The sequence below is a fragment of the Notolepis coatsorum genome (assembly GCF_963971535.1).
Source record: "Notolepis coatsorum genome assembly, chromosome: 8".
Lineage (NCBI taxonomy): Eukaryota > Metazoa > Chordata > Actinopteri > Aulopiformes > Paralepididae > Notolepis > Notolepis coatsorum.
Window position 1 is genome coordinate 75716877 of NC_140172.1, and position 19365 is coordinate 75736241.

General features: G+C 44.1%; 1 protein-coding gene across 1 annotated transcript in view; it reads right to left on the bottom strand.

Moving 5' to 3' along the window:
- Positions 1–19365, bottom strand: part of tmprss15 (transmembrane serine protease 15) — a gene marked incomplete at both ends in the record, with an annotated part of 325512 nt that overhangs the window by 95410 nt on the left and 210737 nt on the right. Inside the window, one exon of the mRNA XM_084320458.1 lies at positions 4157–4301. Within this exon, the coding sequence (XP_084176584.1) occupies positions 4157–4301 (145 nt within the window). The remainder of the gene's footprint in view (positions 1–4156; positions 4302–19365) is intronic.

The window sequence follows — 19365 nt, forward strand, 5'->3', positions numbered from 1 at the left end:
GGGATGCACCGAAAATTCGGCTACCGAAAATTATCGGCCGAAAATGGTTAAAAAGGCTCTTTCGGCTTTCGGCCGAAAGGGTTTTAGCACCGAAAATATATGACCGAAAGTCAAATAACGTGTTGTTGTGATGACGTCATCAAAACGCGACTACAGACATACCGGTAGCATGCGCAACATGTAACGTGAGCAGCTTGGCAGCTCTTCCTGCATTCTACAGCCTGTGATAACTAACTCCTCTTGGGAGTAGGGATGCCCCCCGAAACCCGGTTCTAAACTAAATTAGAAAAAACCGGAGTATTGATCAGCTCCGACGTTAACGGTACTGCTATCAGTAGTCTAGGAGCGGATTAGCTATGGAGCTAACAGTGTACCATCCATCTGCGACGCAACGGTGGCAGCAACAGTGGACACTGAGTAATGTTAACGTTATGACGAGTTCATACTACACTACACGTATGAACTCGACATAACGTTAACGTTACTCCGTTTAAATTAAGTGTTTAATTAGCAGCAATCTGTTGTTGAAAATGTATTATCGTTAAACCGGAAATGGAAATGCGAGGACAGGAAGTCGTCATCAATCGTTGTAGTCTTTTAGTCTTAACAGTCTGGAATTAATGTATGCATTCAAAAGTGCTGAATAAATGTTTTATGGGCCCATAATAGTGATTATTAATATTATTTAAGTTAAGTTTAGCCATAATCATGTCTTTTGCCATAATCAGGTAGCTAAAAAAATATATATATATATATATATATATTTATATTTATATTAATCATTTTCGGCATTCGGTTTTCGGCCAACTGTTTCCTATTTTCGGTATCGGTTTCGGCCAAGAATTTCCCATTCGGTGCATCCCTACTTCCATTGGGCTAGTGACGGATTCAGGTATTTAGGAATCATTCTGACTCCCAGCAGCAATCAGTTATATCAAGCAAACTACGAAAAGTTGATTGTACAAATCAAATCAGACATGGCCAGATGGGACATTTTACCTCTCTCCCTAGTGGGAAGAATAGAATCAATTTGAATGAATGTGTTACCTAGACTTATTTTCCTCTTCCAGTCTCTACCTATACCAATACCGGCCACTACCTTTAAAAGGTTGGATAAACTCCTATCCAAATTTATCTGGCAGAGGAAAATACCTAGAGTAAGGCTCAAAACTATGTTTGCCAAAGAACAAGGGTGGTCTTGGTCTGCCAAACCTAAGACACTACTACTGGGCAGCTCAATTACGCATACTTGTGCATTGGATACATAAGGACCTAGATTCCGGATGGGTACAGATTGAGCAAAACTCAATTCCAAAGACTCCTCTCAGATCCATAATATTCCTGAGGAAAGCATACTGGAAAAAAATTAAGATTGGTAACAAAAGGATTACAAATACATTAAAGGTGTGGGAAAGTGTGGGGGAGGTCCATGATCAATATCTAGGGCCATGCCAATAGCAGACAATACAGAGTTCCGGCCAGCTATGGAGGATGGGGGTTTTAAAAAGTGGGCGATTTGGGCCTGGTTACTATCAATCAATTAATGGAAGGAGACTGTTTGAAATCGTTTGCACAGCTACAGCAATGTTTTGATCTACCTTGGAAAGACATGTTTAGATACTTTCAAATAAGACACTATGTAATGACTCACAGTGAGTGGGAAGCAATTAAGAGACCGCCAACAAACGTGGAGCGGTACTTTATTAACACAATAGAAAAAACTTGATGGAAAGAAAGCAGATATCCAATATTTACAACATGTTACAACTAGATGATCCAGGAGACACCGCCTATATTAAAGAAAAATGGGAGTTGGAAGCTAATGTGATCATAGAAAATGAAGAATGGGAGGACAGCCATTCAAACAATCATAAAATCACAAATAGCCCAATGTGGAAGGAGTTTGACTGGAAGGTCAAGGTCAGGTACTTTAGGACTCCTCAAGTTCTCTCCAAATTTGCTGGTGGGTCCTCACCACTATGTTGGAGAGGATGTGGAATGATCGGAGATCATACACATATTTTCTGGGACTGTCCAAAAGTGCAGACATTTTGGGTGAATATCAAAAATGAGATTAAAACCATTCTAGATCTTGACTTACCTCTGAATCCATCGTACTATATCTTGGGATGTATACCGAAAGGCACATACTATGGAGATACGTTATACATCTTTAGAGTGATACTGTTAATAGCAAGGAAAATTATAACTATGGCATGGTTACAAAATCAACCACCGACAATCAAACAATGGACCAAGAGATTGAGACAGATGTATACAATGGAAGAAATGACTGCACAATTGCAACTGAAAAAAGATATGTTTATGCAGAGATGGTCACTTGTAACCTTGTACCTGGATACACACTAGCATGAGTCTGACCCTCCTCCCTCCCTCTTTTTTTTGTTTTTTCGTTTCTTATCCCACTTAAAAAATAATCCCCCCCCCCCCCCTGGGTTGTTTATGAGGCGTACTCTGATTATACTGCTTATTTTGATTATGCTGAATACTTTCAAAACAAATTGAATAAGATGGAAGAGCCTGAGTAACAAATGTCATTGACTGTGAATCAAGTATATACTGTATGATCAATGCAATGTGATGTTCATTATGACACAAAATAAAAGAAAGTTAAAAAAAATTAAAAGAACAGAAGAAGCTGATGGTGTTTATTTTATCTGTTAAAAGAAGAGAAGGAATCTGATAGAAGCTGGTGTTTATTGTATCTGTTAAAAGAACAGAAAGAAGCTGATAGAAGCTGGTGTTTATTTTATCTGTTAAAAGAACAGAAGGAGGCTGATAGAAGCTGGTGTTTATTTTATCTGTTAAAATAACAGAAGAGAATGAGGCTGTGTTGTTCAGCCTCTGCTGAATACAACAGAACAGCTGTTTATAGGCTATAGCCTGACTGCACTATATCATTTGAGTGCTGTATTACACTGTTTAATGCACACTTTATTCATTGTTTTATATTAAGTTATTTTGTGCATCACTCTGTTTTGAAGTGTAAAGTTCAACATTACTGTGTTAGTAATCATTACTATTAGGGATGTCCCGATCCGATCACGTGATCTGGATCGGCGCAGATCACGTGCTTTTCAGAGGATCGGGATCGGGGATTTTTTTTTAATAAAAATCGGCATTTTTAACAAACATGACCATGTTCACGTCTTAAACTCATATGGAGGCCTTAGTTTTGGTTTTAAATTACATATAATATATCATTAATGTATTTATTGTCACACAGAGCAGAATAATTGTCCACAACAAACACATTCCCTTTAATTTACACCGTTGCAACAAACACATTCCCTTTAATTTAGACCTACACGCTCACATCACAACAACACGTCGCTCCCGAAACACGGTTATCCACTGACTTGAGCAGCTAGAGGTTTGGAACTAAGCATTTTAAAATAGAAAGTCAAGCCAGTCCAACAGCAATTGCAATGTTTGCAAGGAGGACATTCCGCGTGGAGGAAAAACTCATGAAGCAGAAGGCTGGAGGCGGAGTTTTCAGACTAACTTTTCACCTGGATAACGTCAATTATTTGCTGTGTGACTGAGGATTATCGTCGGCGTTTCAGACCAGAATGGAGCTAATCATTACGTAAGTCGAACACTGAATGTATACTAATGTGCAAACATATATTGAAACTTTTAATATTTCTCATATGAAGCACATTTCTCAGGGTGAATGTAATAACAAGAGCCGCCGCACTCGCGCCCCTCGAGGGACTATAGGCAACAGAGTGGCTTGTCTTGCTCCGCCAGTTTCTGACAAAAATGCATCAAAATGTATTACTAATGTGAAAGATCGGATCGGGAACGATCGTGATCGGTAGATATTTAAAAAAATCGGGATCGGATCGGGAGCAAAAAAAGGCGATCGGGACATCCCTAATTACTATGTAATGTTAGTTAGTAAATTGGTATGCCCATCTGTTATTTTTTTGTTGGGCTTTTTATTTATTCTTTTAGTTTTAGTTTAAGCCAGTGTAAAGTAAAGATATTGAGCATAGATTTGTAAAATGTTCACCTAGTGGTATGTATGAGACGTATTCTTCGTATGGCTGCACGTACCGCACCGTGAGCCACGTACTGTACCGTAAATTTGCGGGATGAATACACGTACCGTTACATCCCTAGTTCTTACCCATAGACACAATGAGCAGCAGTTACTAGCCACTGGTTGTCAATCAACGAGGCTCCACACACATGACGACCCTTCCAATACAGAGAAACCATCCAGGGCCACGCCCCCTGCTGAGCATCCGCCCCGCCCACAATTCTGCTGCTATCTAGGAAGAGGAGAGGTCAGACTGTTAGGAGTAGAACAACAAGGAGGCGACAGACTGTTAAGGAGTAGAACAACACAGAAGGGACATACTGTTAGGAGTAGTAAACTAGGATGAGTCAGTTTTGAAAGGAAATCATTTTGAAATACAAGTTCAAGTTTCAAGTTTCTTTATTAGTTGTCATACAGAAGTACAGAATACTTTTATACAAAATTCTTCTTTCTGTTACGCTCCAGAGACTGTGCTAGACAAAATAGATAAGTACAAAATAAGTATAGCAAGTAAAAAATAGAAGTCAAGTACGTAGACAAAAGTGTTCAGTATATACATATATACAATGTACAATGCAGAGTAGAAGTACCTGAGTTACAATACAATACAATATACTGCTATGTTTTAATTGTATTATGTTTTAATTTCAATGTATATGTTGTAATGTTTTAATGTTGTCTCGGACCCCAGGAAGACTAGTTGACGTCTTGGCGTCAGCTAATGGGGATCCTTTGCTAATAAACAAATAAACAAATACAGTACAAAGCAGAAATGGGATGAGGTACAATTTAGGTACAATTTACAGTAAGGTGTAATGAGGTATGGGTTGTAGTGCAAATTCTTTACCAATAAATATAAAGTGTGTTTAGGTGTTCTAAAGTGGGTAAAGTGGGTGCTGCAGTGAGTTGTTTGTTTAAAATGAGTGTGTGCGTGTGGATGTGTGTGCTGTGAGTGCATTTGATGGTTGTTACATAATGTTATTGTCATTTAGCATTCTGATGGCCTGAGGATAGAAGCTTCTTCTGAGTCTCTCTGTGCTTGCCATGAGACTCTGGTATCGCTTGCCTGACCGCAGCAGTTCAAAGAGGCAGTTGTTTGGGTGGCTGGAGTCTTTGATAATTCTTTTAGCCTTACCCATGCACCGCTTGTTGTAAATGTCCTGGAGAGTGGGAAGCCCCCCTCCAATTGTGCGTTCGGCTGAACAGGCCACTCTCTGTAGTCTGCTACGGTCTTGTGCGGTGCTATTCCCAAACCACGAGGTGATATTGCCAGTACGGATGCTCTCTATTGTGCATGAGTAGACGTTTTTTTTTTTTTAAACTTAAATTTTTATTTTCATTTTTTCAACAACATACATAGACAACATTCATAGACAATACACAGTACATAAATTAAAACAAATAGACAAAAAATGAGTAAAGAAAAAGTGTGACATGGGTCCTTCGGTCCATTCTACATTTGCATTATGTATTTACATTTTTATTCATTTCCTTGTATCCTTTTCAAACCTCTGTGATGTCGTTACTTCCCCTCCTGTATTCTTCCCATTTTCCCCATTTCCATTCAAACTTTTCTTCTTGCAGCCTCAGCAGATGTGTGATTCTCTCCATTTCCTGTATCCCCTCTACCAACTCTATCCATTGATCCTTTGTCGGCACTTCTACCTTGTACCACAGTTTAGTTAAAGCTTTCTTGGCTGCCACTATCAATATCTTAATCAAATATTTGTCTTCCCCTTGGATTCCTTCCTGTGACAGATTCCCCAAATACAACACTTGGCCTCCCTGGGGTATTTCGTATCCTATTATTTCATTTATTATCCCTCCTATCTCTTCCCAGTAGTGCCTTATCTTCTGACATCCCCAGAATATGTGTGTATGGTTCGCCCCTTCCTGTCCACACTCCCTCCAACATGTTTTCTTTGCTGGTGTGTAATTGCCCTGTATTTCTGGTGTTATAAAGTATCTAATTATATTTTTCCACCCAAACTCCCTCCATATCCTTGATCCTGTGGTTGTTTGTTGTGTCTTACATGTGTCATACTATTCCTCCTCTGTTATCTCTATTTCCAACTCTCTTTCCCACTTTTCTTTCACATACAATGTTGTATTTCCCTTACTGTCCATTATTGCCTGATATAGTGCTGATATCACCCTCCCCTTCCGTCCTTCGTATGACTTTACCATTATCTTAATTACCCCATTCTGTTCTTTGTCTCTATCTTGCTTTATTTCCTTGTTATAGTAGTCCCTAATCTGTAAATATCTAAAGTGGTCCCTATTCTCTAGTCCGTATCTTTCTTTCAATTTTTGTAGAGTCTGCATCTCCCCTCCTTCTGTCATCGTGCACATTGCTGTTATACCCCCCCCGTTCCCACCTCTTGAACCCATGATCTTCTATCCCTGGTCTGAATTTGTTGTCGTGTGCTATCCATCTCAGTATCTTAGATTCTTTTTCTAGCTTGTATTTCTTTACTATTGTGTTCCATATGTTTATAGTGAATCTGGTAATTGGATCTAGTAGTTGTTCCTGTCTTCTGAACAGCTCCCTATCTCCTATCAATCCTATAGGTAGGGATTGAAATAGGTATAGTAACCTTGGTAATATGTTCATCTTAATGATTTCGATCCTTGAACTGAAATCTAGGGGCATCACCGTCCATCTTTCTAGATCTCTCTTGATTTTCTGATTTATCTGTGTATAGTTTGCATCGTATAGCCCCCCCCCCCCCCCTCTTGTGATGTTCACCCCTAGGTACTTGATCCTGTCCATGTCCCATTTGATTTTGTATTTTTCTTTGATCTCTATCGTTGGTGTGTAGTTCAGTGCTAATGTCTGTGTCTTCGTCACATTAAGTCTATACCCTGAGTAAGAGTAGAAGTTCTTAAGGATCTTCTGACTGACTTGGAACTTCCTATAGGCACATGAGGAAGTAGAGGCGTTGCTGTGCCTTCTTCACAACACTGTCAATGTCAAGTCCTCGGATATGTGGACACCGAGGTACTTCAAACTGTTCACTCTCTCAACCGGTGCCCCAGAGCCTCAAGGACGGATTTATCTACCCAGGGCTTTTGATTTGGGTAAACTCTAATTGTGGTAGAGGGGATTGTTTCTTCTACCAGAGTACAGACAAAGTCAAGCACCGTTTCAGTGTAGTCGTTAATATTGGCTGTGTTATCACGGAACACACTCCAGTCTGTGCATTCAAGTGCAGCCTGGAGTGTCTCCTCTGACTCCACAGTCCAACGCTTAACCTCTCGCGATATCATCATTAACTCATTGGGCGCCAGACCCGATGATAGTCGGGTTATCTCGCCCAGCGGTTGAGCGCCATACCCAAGTATAGTTGGGTTTTCATCGTTTTTTCTATGCAATGTCACGGACCTCTGTGTTACCATAGGAAATCATTCTGAGATCCCTAGAGTGTAATACCGGCCGCATCCTGCTAGGGCAGTATCGCCCACCCTTTGAAACCTTATTTCACACTGTGTGTCACATCTAATTCTGTCCGGGCGGATAATTTAGATCAAGCCAAGTAAATTGCTTCATCCAACCACTTAGAAACGCATTCAGCACATTTGAGGCATATCTTGTGCCACTTCATGTCAAGGACCCGATCGACATCAATACTGGAAATCGCGATCAGACAATTGGAATATTCTTTTTGGGATACCTCCTAGTAAAGGTAAGGACTATATGACATCAAACCTACTTTGATCCAACAATGATTTCACATCGATCGCAACGATCATATGTAACATACTTCAAAACGTATGCCGTTGCTGACGATCAAAGCATCAAAAAACACCCCCCCCCCCCCTTTCATGCATTCATGATGAAACATAATACCTATTATATACCTTTGATTTGGAAATAGTAGCGTGTCCAGGCGAGCAACACCAACGCTTTTAGCAAAATTCACATATCGCTCCATAGCACAGTTACCAGGAATTAGCCAGGATCACTCTGAAACTATACAATATTCACCACGGTATAACACGCGAACGTATACATGAATAAATGTATTCTTTTTCACATGTTGAACGATGGATAGTTAATGTCAAATGAGCCATAATTGTCTCCATAGCTAGAATATAGAATATAGATATAGCCCTGCAAACACCACGACGCACAGTGACAATCCCTATCTTTTACAGCGGTGGCCCATTGAGTACAAGGATGGCTTACACGGCTGGCCGTGAATGAGTTAATGGAATCACCCTCACTTGTGTCTGACGAGTCTGTCTTCATCCTCCTGCTGTCACCTATCCTCTCGCTCACCAGTGGAACCCCACAAGCTGAGAGAGAGAGAGAGAGAGAGAGAGAGAGAGACAGGGGGGGGGAGATATATATATATAGAGAGAGAGAGAGATAGTGAGAGAGATAGAGATATATATATATATATAGGGAGAGAGAGAGAGAGAGAGCGACTCCTTTACGCTTGTGTTCGTGATGGTGTCCCGTTTTATTTCTTTATGGCTCTTTATAGATACTTCAAAAGCACAACGTCACTTTTTGACGAACAAATCACAGAAAACTGTGTCTCTTAGTTGGAATATTATTATGTATTCTTATGTGCTATTATCTATTAGTGTGTAATATTATGTAGTCTTATGTGCTATTATCTATTAGTGTGTAATATTATGTAGTCTTATGTGCTATTATCTATTAGTGTGTAATATTAGGTATTCTTATGTGCTATTATCTATTAGTGTGTAATAGTATGTATTCTTATGTGCTATTATCTATTAGTGTGTAATATTATGTATTCATATGTGCTATTATCTATTATTGTGTAATATTATGTATTCATATGTATTGTTATATAATAGTATGTATTATTATTAGGGATGTCCGATATTATCGGCCTACCGATATTATCGGCCGATATTGGCATTAAAATGTGAAAAAAATATATATATTTTGAATTTGAATTAAATTTTTTACATTTATTTAACCTTTATTTACCCAGGCAAGCAAGTAAGAACAGATTCTGATTTTATTTATTGTCAAAAGTATGCATAATGTTGTGTTAATTCCACGACAAGAGATATGTAATGTTAATTACCTGAAATTATTCAGTTTTTTTGGGGGGGAAACCTTCCATATATCGGTTGATATCGGTTGATATCGGTATCGGAAATTAAGAGTTGGACAATATCGGTATATCGTATTGGTAAAAAAGCCAATATCGAGCATCCCTAATTATTATGTAATATGTGTTTGCTGGAAACACCATACTAGCACGTGGCATCAGTATAGAGACCTGAGACAGACAACATGAGCTCAAAACACAGCCGAAACGAATGCATGCTTTGCATAAACAATTTTTTTTAAAGGAAAAATGTTAGATTTCATAATTTCAACAGTAAAATTAAGCAACATTTGTACTAACCGTGTAGCTGTTAGAAGCGTTTAAAGGACATACTCACGTTGATTATCACACTTCAGAGAGATGACCTCATCACCAACACAGGATTCACTACAAAACAAAACACATTATCAGTTAACCGGCGGAAGCAGGAGGTCCAAGGGACCATTGGCCGACCCACTTTCTGAGAGGGGTTTGCAGCACTTTTTAAGTCGCAAATCACGGTAGACAAATGCCCCTATAGTGCAACACTTACGGTAAAAAGAGGTTTCAATCATTCTCTAGACCAGCTACTCCCAAACTGGGGTACGCGCAATCACATCGGGGGTATGCCAAAGAAATCAGATTTAAGCCGTTTCACACGGGGAGTGATAATCCACATCGCTCTGATCAGCGGGAACGCAACGCGTCATCATTGAAGAAGTGGGGCCTGGTAGACAGCGCTGCATGCGAGTGTGGAGACCCTGACCAGACTGTCGAGCATCCTGACCATCTGATCCCTATACAGACCACCCTCGGAAGCCAGCCTCGTTGACGTGGGACCAGAGATAAGGGCATGGCTACAAGACAACAGAGTTGGACGTCTGATGTTACACGAAAGAAGAAGAAGCCTACGAGTCATTCCACCAATCCGGTCCGATTTGAGTCCCTCTGATGTTTTTAAGTGTCTTTTATCTAATCAGTTACCAAAATGTGCTTTGAAATGCTATTTATTTTAGTTGCAATGTCCTCTTTAACACTTTAAGGACCAGCCACGAGTTATACGTGTTACGGTGCCATGCGTTGTGGATAGTTATTATTGTTTTATTCCATATTAATAACCGTATTAACGTCCCCGATCGACTCTGGGGACCTACCCGCATATTTGATTTGGCAACATGCAATACCGGCCCGATCCTCTTAGGGGCGCCATCGCTCCACTGCAGTATCATTGAGGCCGATTGGGGAAAAAAAGGTTTTTACTGTCTGTGGGCGTTTCATTTGAGCCTGGATCCCAAACGAACATCATCCATCTTTGATCACGTTTGGAAGCGCAGATTTCAGCCTGGAATAATGGGATTTATGATCAGCCAATGGACATATCGATCTACCAGATGCCGATGTATTATGACGAAATGCTGCCGGCGATCACATGGGCTGATGGTAGGATACTATTCACCCAAATTACAGCCGGATTGGAGCTTGTTTTAAAACGCAACGTGATCGATCAGTGAAAATGGCTACCTGAACGCACACTGTATTGCTAATCAATAATAGTAATCGGTGTCCCCCGCCGCCCCCATTTCATCCATAGATGCTCTGTAATAGTCCGGATGCTACGCAGTTTGTTTTATTTCATTCGTATACATACAACAGAAATGGCGTTTGATATAACGTGACTAGCCTTTAGCCTATTATCTAGCTCCCCAGAAAAAAGACGAGGCGAAAACTGCGATAAACCTTATATTCACGGCGCTATAAAATGACAACCAACCAATGGATTTTTATTTTCTTTAAGCCATTATGAAGGCACGGTTTATGCACTCAAGTGACAATGAGAATGGACAGATAGCAATACTATAAAGTATATATATAGCTGTTAGAAAGTACATCGGTTTGTTGACAAAGCTCGGTCCTCTGGACTATAAATCGCCGCAGGACTTTGGTCGCCAAAGTGTTAATAAAGTGTAAAAACATTGCATGAATGTAATTTTTTTTTATTATGCATTATGTTGTTATTTCAGTTGACACCATGTATTTTGACATGTCCCTCGTGGCATTTCATGAAAATGTATTTGGGATATGACCAAGAAAATTTGTAAAAAGTCCATACTTTTTTCCATGAACATACACATCCATCTGTGCTGTTCTGTTTCGTTAAGGGGCTCTGCTTGGCATCACCTACTGCACTCCCTCGCGTACGTGCACGCGTACTGAATAACATTCCACAAATATACCTTTAATACCAGTATTAGTCTGACCACACCCCTCATCAGCTTACCTTCATAAGCAGGTGTGTGGTCACCTGCTCTCCTCCTTCTCGCTTTCACCACAAGGAAGTGCCTTCGGTAGTACCCCACTTGACGTGTTTGTTAGTTGAAAAGAGTTGTGACTGGTTTACATTGTGCTTAATCTTTTCTTCTCTCACTTTGTTATATAAGAAAAGGTTTGGGTCATAATGTATTCCGCGGAGAGTAGACCCGCTAGACCTACTCTTCACCACCGGTTCTCCATTCCCGCCTCCGTCGTGCGCTTCGGTGCTGGGCTGTTGCCACTCTCGTGGTTGCCGACCCAGCCCGGGAGACTGCCGGTGGATAGTTTTCCTCACCGACGAGCCGAGGGTTCGGTGCCGTCGCTCCGGCGATGGCCTGATCTCGACTCTGGTTCCTCTGGTTCTGGGGAATCGCCCGTTGATGAACGGGGGATTGTTTTGGAGCCGGAGGATTTGCGACGAAAACTTTTTGCGTCTGCTCGCTCGCGTCGCAAGATGGTGGCGTGCAGACGCGAACGGCCTGGGTTTGGGGAATTGCTGGAGACCAGCGAGGATGCGTCCGACTCTGGATTTCTGATGGAAACTGAGGACTTCATGGAGGAGGCGGACGGATTCTTGTATGATGGTCCCATGGAGGAGAGTATCCCTCCTCCGGAGACCCCGGAGGGGGGAGAAATGGCTCCATGGGGCGCCTTGTTCGAGGATGTCGAGGAACCACCTTGGCCTCATCAGCAGGATGCCCTACTGTCGGCCGCATCGGATTGTGGCTCCTTGACCAGTCGCAGCCTGCTGTATGCGAGGGATGCGGGGTCGGTGGAGGAAGGTTCGCAGGGGGAACTGCGGGCCTTGTTTCCCGAGCTCATGGCGGTAGCCGCCACCGCAAACGGTGTGCCGCTGCCGCTGCCATTGCCTGCACCTGTCCCTGATGACCTCATAGGCCATCCCTGGCAGCGTCCCCCAGTGAGAGGGGTGGACGTTGTCTACCCATTTTTCCCATCGATGGGGGCCTATGTTCGTCGGGGTCAGGCGGTGTCCAACATCATGGGACTAACTCCCGCCTACGTACCAGTTACGCGGGTGTCAGGGTTAGTCAAAGGTATGGGGGAGGGCGTGCCTCGGCTTGACAATCCGATGGCCGCGCTCCTCTGTCCGGATATGGTGTGGGAACCCCTATGCAAGCCGGTCCTCCAGGGGAAGTCGGCTAGGCGATTGGCTTATTGGGGTGACCAGTCATTCATCGCTGGTACACAATCGCTGGCTGCGGCGTCTAACATCGCCCACCTGGCTAGATTTGTGTCGGGGATAATGACGGGCGGCACGGATCTGAACGAGGTAAAATGCGATCAGATCACCCAGGCTGCGGGAGCTGTCCTGCACCTTTCCCAGGTGCTGGCCATAGCCATGGGGAAAGTGCGCGCCCTGGCCACCCTGGGCCAGCGTCACCTTTGGCTGGAGCAGGCCCGTGTGCCAGAGAAGAAGAGAGCCCCTCTTCTGACGGCCGCCCTCTCCGACGCTGGCCTGTTCGGGAAGGCCCTGCAATTGATGACCTCAACATGCAGAGAAATGGCAGAGGAGAGATCCGTCCTTCAACCCCATTTTCCGCCTCCCGTCCTTGCCGGTGGGGGCAGAAGGCTTCCGCGACGTCGAGCTGTCTCCGTCGCCGCTACCACTGCCTCCGCCGCCGCTGCTGGCCCTGCCAAGAGGGCCAGGGGACAAAGCGGCGCTTCGGCCACCGCCGGCCCATCCCAGACCGGAGGAGACGGTAGGGAACGTCGTGTCCAGCAGACTGTAACCTACCGTCCCTCCGGGGCTCCCCGGGGTGGCAAGACTCGAGCGGCGCTAGGTGGCAGACGCCGTTAGGAGTGACTTTTTCCCCTCTGTGTCCCCTCCCCTACACCCTTCCCGGCCCCTCTGTGATATTGTGCCTTACACTTTAGTTTTAATAAAAAAAGTTCCCCGACATAAGGGGGACTGTGTTTGGCCGAACAAACGGTGTGTTTCTTCATACAAATCATATGGTGGGGTTGTGTATATATGAATCTACCCTGTTTACGTTGGGGGGTGAGTTGTGTTGTGTTACGAGGTTAAGCAAGGTCTGCAACTTACACTCGGTAATAGGTTCTATTTAGCTTGATGCTCCACATGCAATTAGAACTGGTGTTATTCCATTGCTTTAACTAAGTATATGTGTTTTCACAATGCTGTGTTGTTAGTTGCAGTAATGCTCGTACGCACATTTTTCACGGCCTAGCCGTTACTCTCGTTCGGCGTTCTTTCCTATGTATGACATAGGCAACGGGTATGGGATTCACGCACAGGCGACTTGTGTTTTGTTGTAAACCCTTTTACACTTTTTGTGGGTAGCAGGCATTGTATTAGCTTATGCTATGCATTGCTTTCTACCGGAGGTTTTTCAAGATGGCTACGGTTGTGTTTCTGTGTGTAGGGATAAAGGGTGTGTTTTCGGGAGGGGGTGTCGAATAAACCCCTCCTTTTTCCCACTTGATTGGTTTAGAGGATTTTTGATCTTTTCTGCTGAGCCAGTCAGGGCCAAGCCAGTGCTTGACAGGGGGGGGGGGGGGGGGGGGAGGGGTATTCTACCGACTCCTGTTATGACAGGATCCGGTGGGTTTTTTCCCCGCCCGTTGTAGCGCTGTTGCTATGGCGACGCCTTCCATGAGCTGGTGTCTTAAAGATGTCGAGGTTGGGCGCAGGGCTTACAGGCCTGCTGCGCCCGGTTTATGTGTCAAACTTGAGTCTATTGGTCACGTGTCTCACAGTTTACATATCTTTTTTCTTGACCGTAGTCTCATGTGGGAAGGTGTTTCTGGGAGAGTCTGGTCTTACACTCTGATTAAAAGGAGTGACTGGATTAAAATCATGTGAAAAACAGGGTTTTTACTCCCAGCTGTGCAGTTGGGTCATACGGGTGATGCCTTTTCTTTATTTTTATAAAGAGTTGAATGTGTCTTGATGGATTGGAAATGAGTGTCCCTGATGGAAACAAGACTAACGTCTTTCTCAGGTCTGCCTCCCCTTATCTTTTTGTGTGTATTCCTGTACTGCAGTCTGTTGGGTAAATTTTTTCATTCATTCATTCATGGAGTTGATTGCATCTCGCCCCTCTTGTCGTTTCCCTGGGCGTCTTGGGGATTCAATATGGTGGTCTAAACGGCCTATTGTTGATGTGGGTATGTCCAAACGCACACATAGTGCTGGCTCAGGATGTGCTTTTGGGCCATTTGCTGACTGGCGCGCCTTGTTTGCTTGGGTGAAACAGCGTTTTTATGGAGCAATTGGGATGGTTTTTTTTTCCTCTTCCGACATCCTGTGTGTTGTCGATGGGTTCCCGTTCATGTCAGGGGATGATGACGGAATGGGTCTGGACATATGGGGAAGGGTCTCACGCCCTAGGGGTGGGCCACCGGACGCAGTTCATACCGACACGTCTGGGTGGCGCCTTCTTTTTTGTGTTGGGATCAAACGCGCATATCTGCCCCTTCTCCTGGGGTTGGCAGGTCGGCGTGATTAGGGCACGGGACTGGTTCTGGTCGCGCTGGTCCAGATCAGTTGCACCCGTTGTCCGCTGGGGATGCAGATCTGCTGTTCTGGTACCCTGAGGGACTTGGGGTTTTTTCAGGGGGGAAAATGCTAGGTCGATCCGGGTGTCACAGGGTTGAGCGTTATGGGACCCTTGTTGGGTGCGTTGTATTCTGCACTGTCGTAATGGCTTACGGCCGTGCCGACCTGTACGCGTCCGATCTCGTCGGATCTCGGCCGCTGTACGGGTTGGTCTTGGTTGGTACTTGGTTGGGTGACCTCCTGGGAATACCGAGTGCGGGGTGCTGGGGCTGGTCTTCCATTTTTACGCTCTTCTCTTGCGTTTTGGCGCTGAGGAGCCTGTTGGGTGGTTTTAACCTCCTCAGGGACCCTGTGCTCCTTGTATCACCGGGCCCGGTCCGGGGTGATGCTCGTTGACCCGTAGGCCCGGGATAGCCCTGTTGGGAACCGGAACGCGGGCTGCGGCGGTGCCGCAGGTGTGTTTCGGGGTTTCTTTCCTGAGGGGTTATGGGACCAACCATTGCATGGGGTGATGCCTGGGTGGTTGGTTCTCTGGTGTGTTGCTGCAGTGTCAACTCCCGGTTCTCCGGTTGAGGGTGCCCCTGCACGTTCATGACGTCTGCCGATCGTATGGGCTTTTTCTGTGGGCAGCTGTCAGGGGCCGAGTGGTCTACGGATCCCACTTCTGACGTGCTGTTTGAAAGCTTGGTTATGCGACAACGCCAGCTTACGCCCCTTCCGCCGGGCGGCTGTTTCAGCTGTCCTTTCTGGCGCCTGCCTCGTCCGCAGTTTCCAGGCTTGGGTTGACAGCCTGTTGCCTGGTCTTTTTCCCCGGTGCACTGCCTGCTTCCGTTGGTTAACTCTTGTGTGTTATGACCATGCTGTCTGTCTGTTGCAGGGCTTGTGTTCCAGGCGGTGTGCTGTTGGGGAGGACAGGGCCCGCTCGGCTGAGGGGCCTTTTGTCCGAATACGCTGGCGATGTGGGGGGCGGGGTCACTAGGTGCCCCCCTGGTGGGGTCTTGATGCTGGCATCATGGACTTCTCCGGGCCCCCATTCCAGGGAGTCCAGTCCTTTTGGTGGGTCTGGGTCTTCCTTCGCGCTCCGCTGCTACGGCCTTGCCACGGGGTTGGGTTTGCCCTTGACCCCGTGATTCTGGGGGCAGTGACGAGGTGGTTCCTACGTTCGTTCCCGGGTGGCATGCGGGTTGTGCGTGGGTGTAGTCGTGGGGTCAAGCCACGGTCTGCTCACCCTGTGCGTTGGGTTGCTTGAGTGCCTCTTCGCACGGTCGGGTCCGTCGCCCTCCCGTGAGGCCCCTAATAGGGGGGATGCCCTCCATTAGGGGGGGTCGGGGGGGCTCGGCCCTCCCTGTTCTGATGGTTGTGGGGGGCTGTCAGCGGGGTGTATTTGTCAGCCAGCGGCTCCGCTTGGCCTCCCTTGTGCAGTAGGTGATGCCAAGCAGAGCCCCTTAATGAAACAGAACGTTAGGTTATGGCTATAACCAAGTTCTGTTAGTTAGGGGCGACGCTTGGCATCAGACGGCCGCTGCAGCCCTTGACCTCACCTTGTGGTGAAAGCTTGGGAAGGAGGAGAGCAGGTGACCACACACCTGCTTATGAAGGTAAACTGATGAGGGGTGTGGTCAGACTAATACTGGTATTAAAGGTATATTTGTGGAATGTTATTCAGTACGCGTGCACGTACGCGAGGGAGTGCAGTAGGTGATGCCAAGCGTCGCCCCTAACTAACAGAACTTGGTTATAGCCATAACCTAACGTTAATGCTGGTAATGATTTATTTCAAAATAAATGAATAATTATTCATTAAAATAACATTATTCAGTCTGTCCCTCAGTAACCCTCAACCCCGTTACACTGAGCATTCTCCCCCCCACAAAAATAATGGTTCAATCCATAGAAGCATGTGAAACAGGAAGTGACAACTTTGAAGTCTTTTGGAAAACACAACACCAGGAACAGGCAAGTAGCTACCTCATTGTACTATGTTTTCAGTCATTTATCATGTAATATTATGGTAGTCAAGCATAATTACTCAACACCGTTACTTGAAAAAAATATAGCAAACTATTACTTGTGAATATGATCTTTGTTATTAAAAAAATGTAGATGCTTTCTTAATATCATGCATGCCATGTGCTCTCCTGGTATTCATCACATGTGGAGTAGCAACCATTTTGTGCAAAAAATCACAACCCTGTTACACTCAACCCCGTTACGTTTGAATGTAACGTTTGAATGTAACGGAGTTGTGAGATTGTAACAGGGTTGTGATTTTAACACTGATTTTGAAGTTATACAATAATAGTTAAATTAATTATTGAGCTTTTTCAACATGCTTATGCCACATACATATTAATTATAATGTGCATGTTGCTGTGTGTGTGTGCTCACACATTACCATAGACTCAACCCTGTTACAGCTACATGTTTATTAATTATTTCTTTAAGTTTATGAAAAACAAATTCAACTTTTGAATAATTTTGTCTGAAACGTTTAGAGCAAACATAAGAATATCGATTTTAGTTCAAAATCTGAGGTTAAATCACATTTCTGATGAAAAAGCTTGCAGCCGCTGTCAAGAAAAGGCAAATTTCAGGGTTCAGAATAGCAAAAGTGTAGGATTTTACGTAATTTTTAGACTAGCAATTATAGAAATGGTGTGAAGGACATCTAATTATTATAGAAAAGTTGACTTTAGCACAAATACATGTTTTAATCTTATTCAGAGAGCTTCCAGAGTGTCCGTAACGGGGTTGAAGAATAATGGTGTCCATATCATACAATAATGACCAAAAATAATCAAGGACGCGGGAAGGGGGGGTGCAGCGGGGGCTGCAGCACCCCCCACCACCTCCTAATAGACAGTCTCCTCACCACCGCATGTATATATTCCCTCCCTGCCGTATGTATATTTCCCTCCCACCCACCCACCCCCTCCTAATGTACAGTCCCCTCCCCATCATATGTATATACTCTGTCAGGATCTAGGGGTAACAGTACTGTATATTTGAATACCGTTATGTCACAAATGTATCAGTACTAAATACCTATATGTCCCTATGCCATAAATGTCATGTATGTTGTGTATGTCATAAATGTCTATATGAATTGAAAATGGGGGACCCTGATGGAAACAAGACAAACGTCTTTCTCAGGTCTGCATCCCCTTAACAATTGTATGTATTGAGCCGTACTGTATTGTACCCATTCTGCAATCTGTTAAATAAAGTTTTCATTCATTCATTCATTCATGCTGGATGGGAGTGTAACTGCAACTGCAAGGTTGTTTTGGCATTTATTCCATTGTAACCGAGGCTACTCAATGTCAAAGAGCAAAGCGGCACTGCAGATTTACCCTACTTCATTGCCAGATCTTCATAGGGGCACTGTCTCGATAATGCAGTGTTATTAACAGCGTGTAGCCGATGCATTAACCGGTTGGGATTCGAATAGACGCGGCCTGGAAGCGTCAACGCGGAACTGGAAATCCGTTGGTATAGACTTTAGAGTAGGCTGCTACAGTAACGTTAGTACTAGTTTGAGTTTGAGTTTAGAGACAGCAGGGTAGCTAGCGCTAACGGCGTGAAAGCGAAATTATGAGTCAGTTTAAAGTTCCCCCGCCAGAGAAATTCACCTTCAAGGCAGAAGACTGGACAAAATGGATAAAGGACTGACTGAAGTGGAGAGCTGCCTGTCGCCCATTCTAACGCAGGACCCTTGAGCAGGTAAGCGATTTTAGATGTATAATCACTTTGGAAGTGTGCGGCTGTTGTCCGAATAGTGAACATTGAAAAATAAAGGCACGACATTTAGAGACGTCCCCGTCCGTCGTAGCGTTCTGGTACGGGGGCGCAACAGGTGGGGTAGGCTGGTGATGTATGCTTGTTGTTGCCGCTTGCAATAAATCGTCTTCTGCTTCGCGCATGCATTTAATATGACGGTATTATTATTATTTATCTCTGACTCGACCGCACCCCCAAGTCAGAATGAGTTCCCGCGTCCCTGAAAATAATAGAGATTTCATGCCTGAGATGGGAAAATATATTTTTCTGGAAGTTAAATATGTCATTAATATTGAGGGGTGTTCAGAAAAGTAATACCTCTTGGTAAAAGAAATTAAATCCCAAAGTCCAAATCGGACTGGATTGGTGGAATGACTGTTAACAAAGCTGCGCTCAGAAGACTGTAAAAGAATGGTAAATGTCTGGCAGCAACGGTTTCCAAATACTTACTGTCAAATTACAGTAAAAATCAAATACATTTACAGATTACAACCTTTATTTAATGCTTAATATTTTTATAAAAGGTAATTGACTGTATTTTTATGGTATTTACACTTAACCTCTTCCACCCGTGGAATATTTTCTGAAAA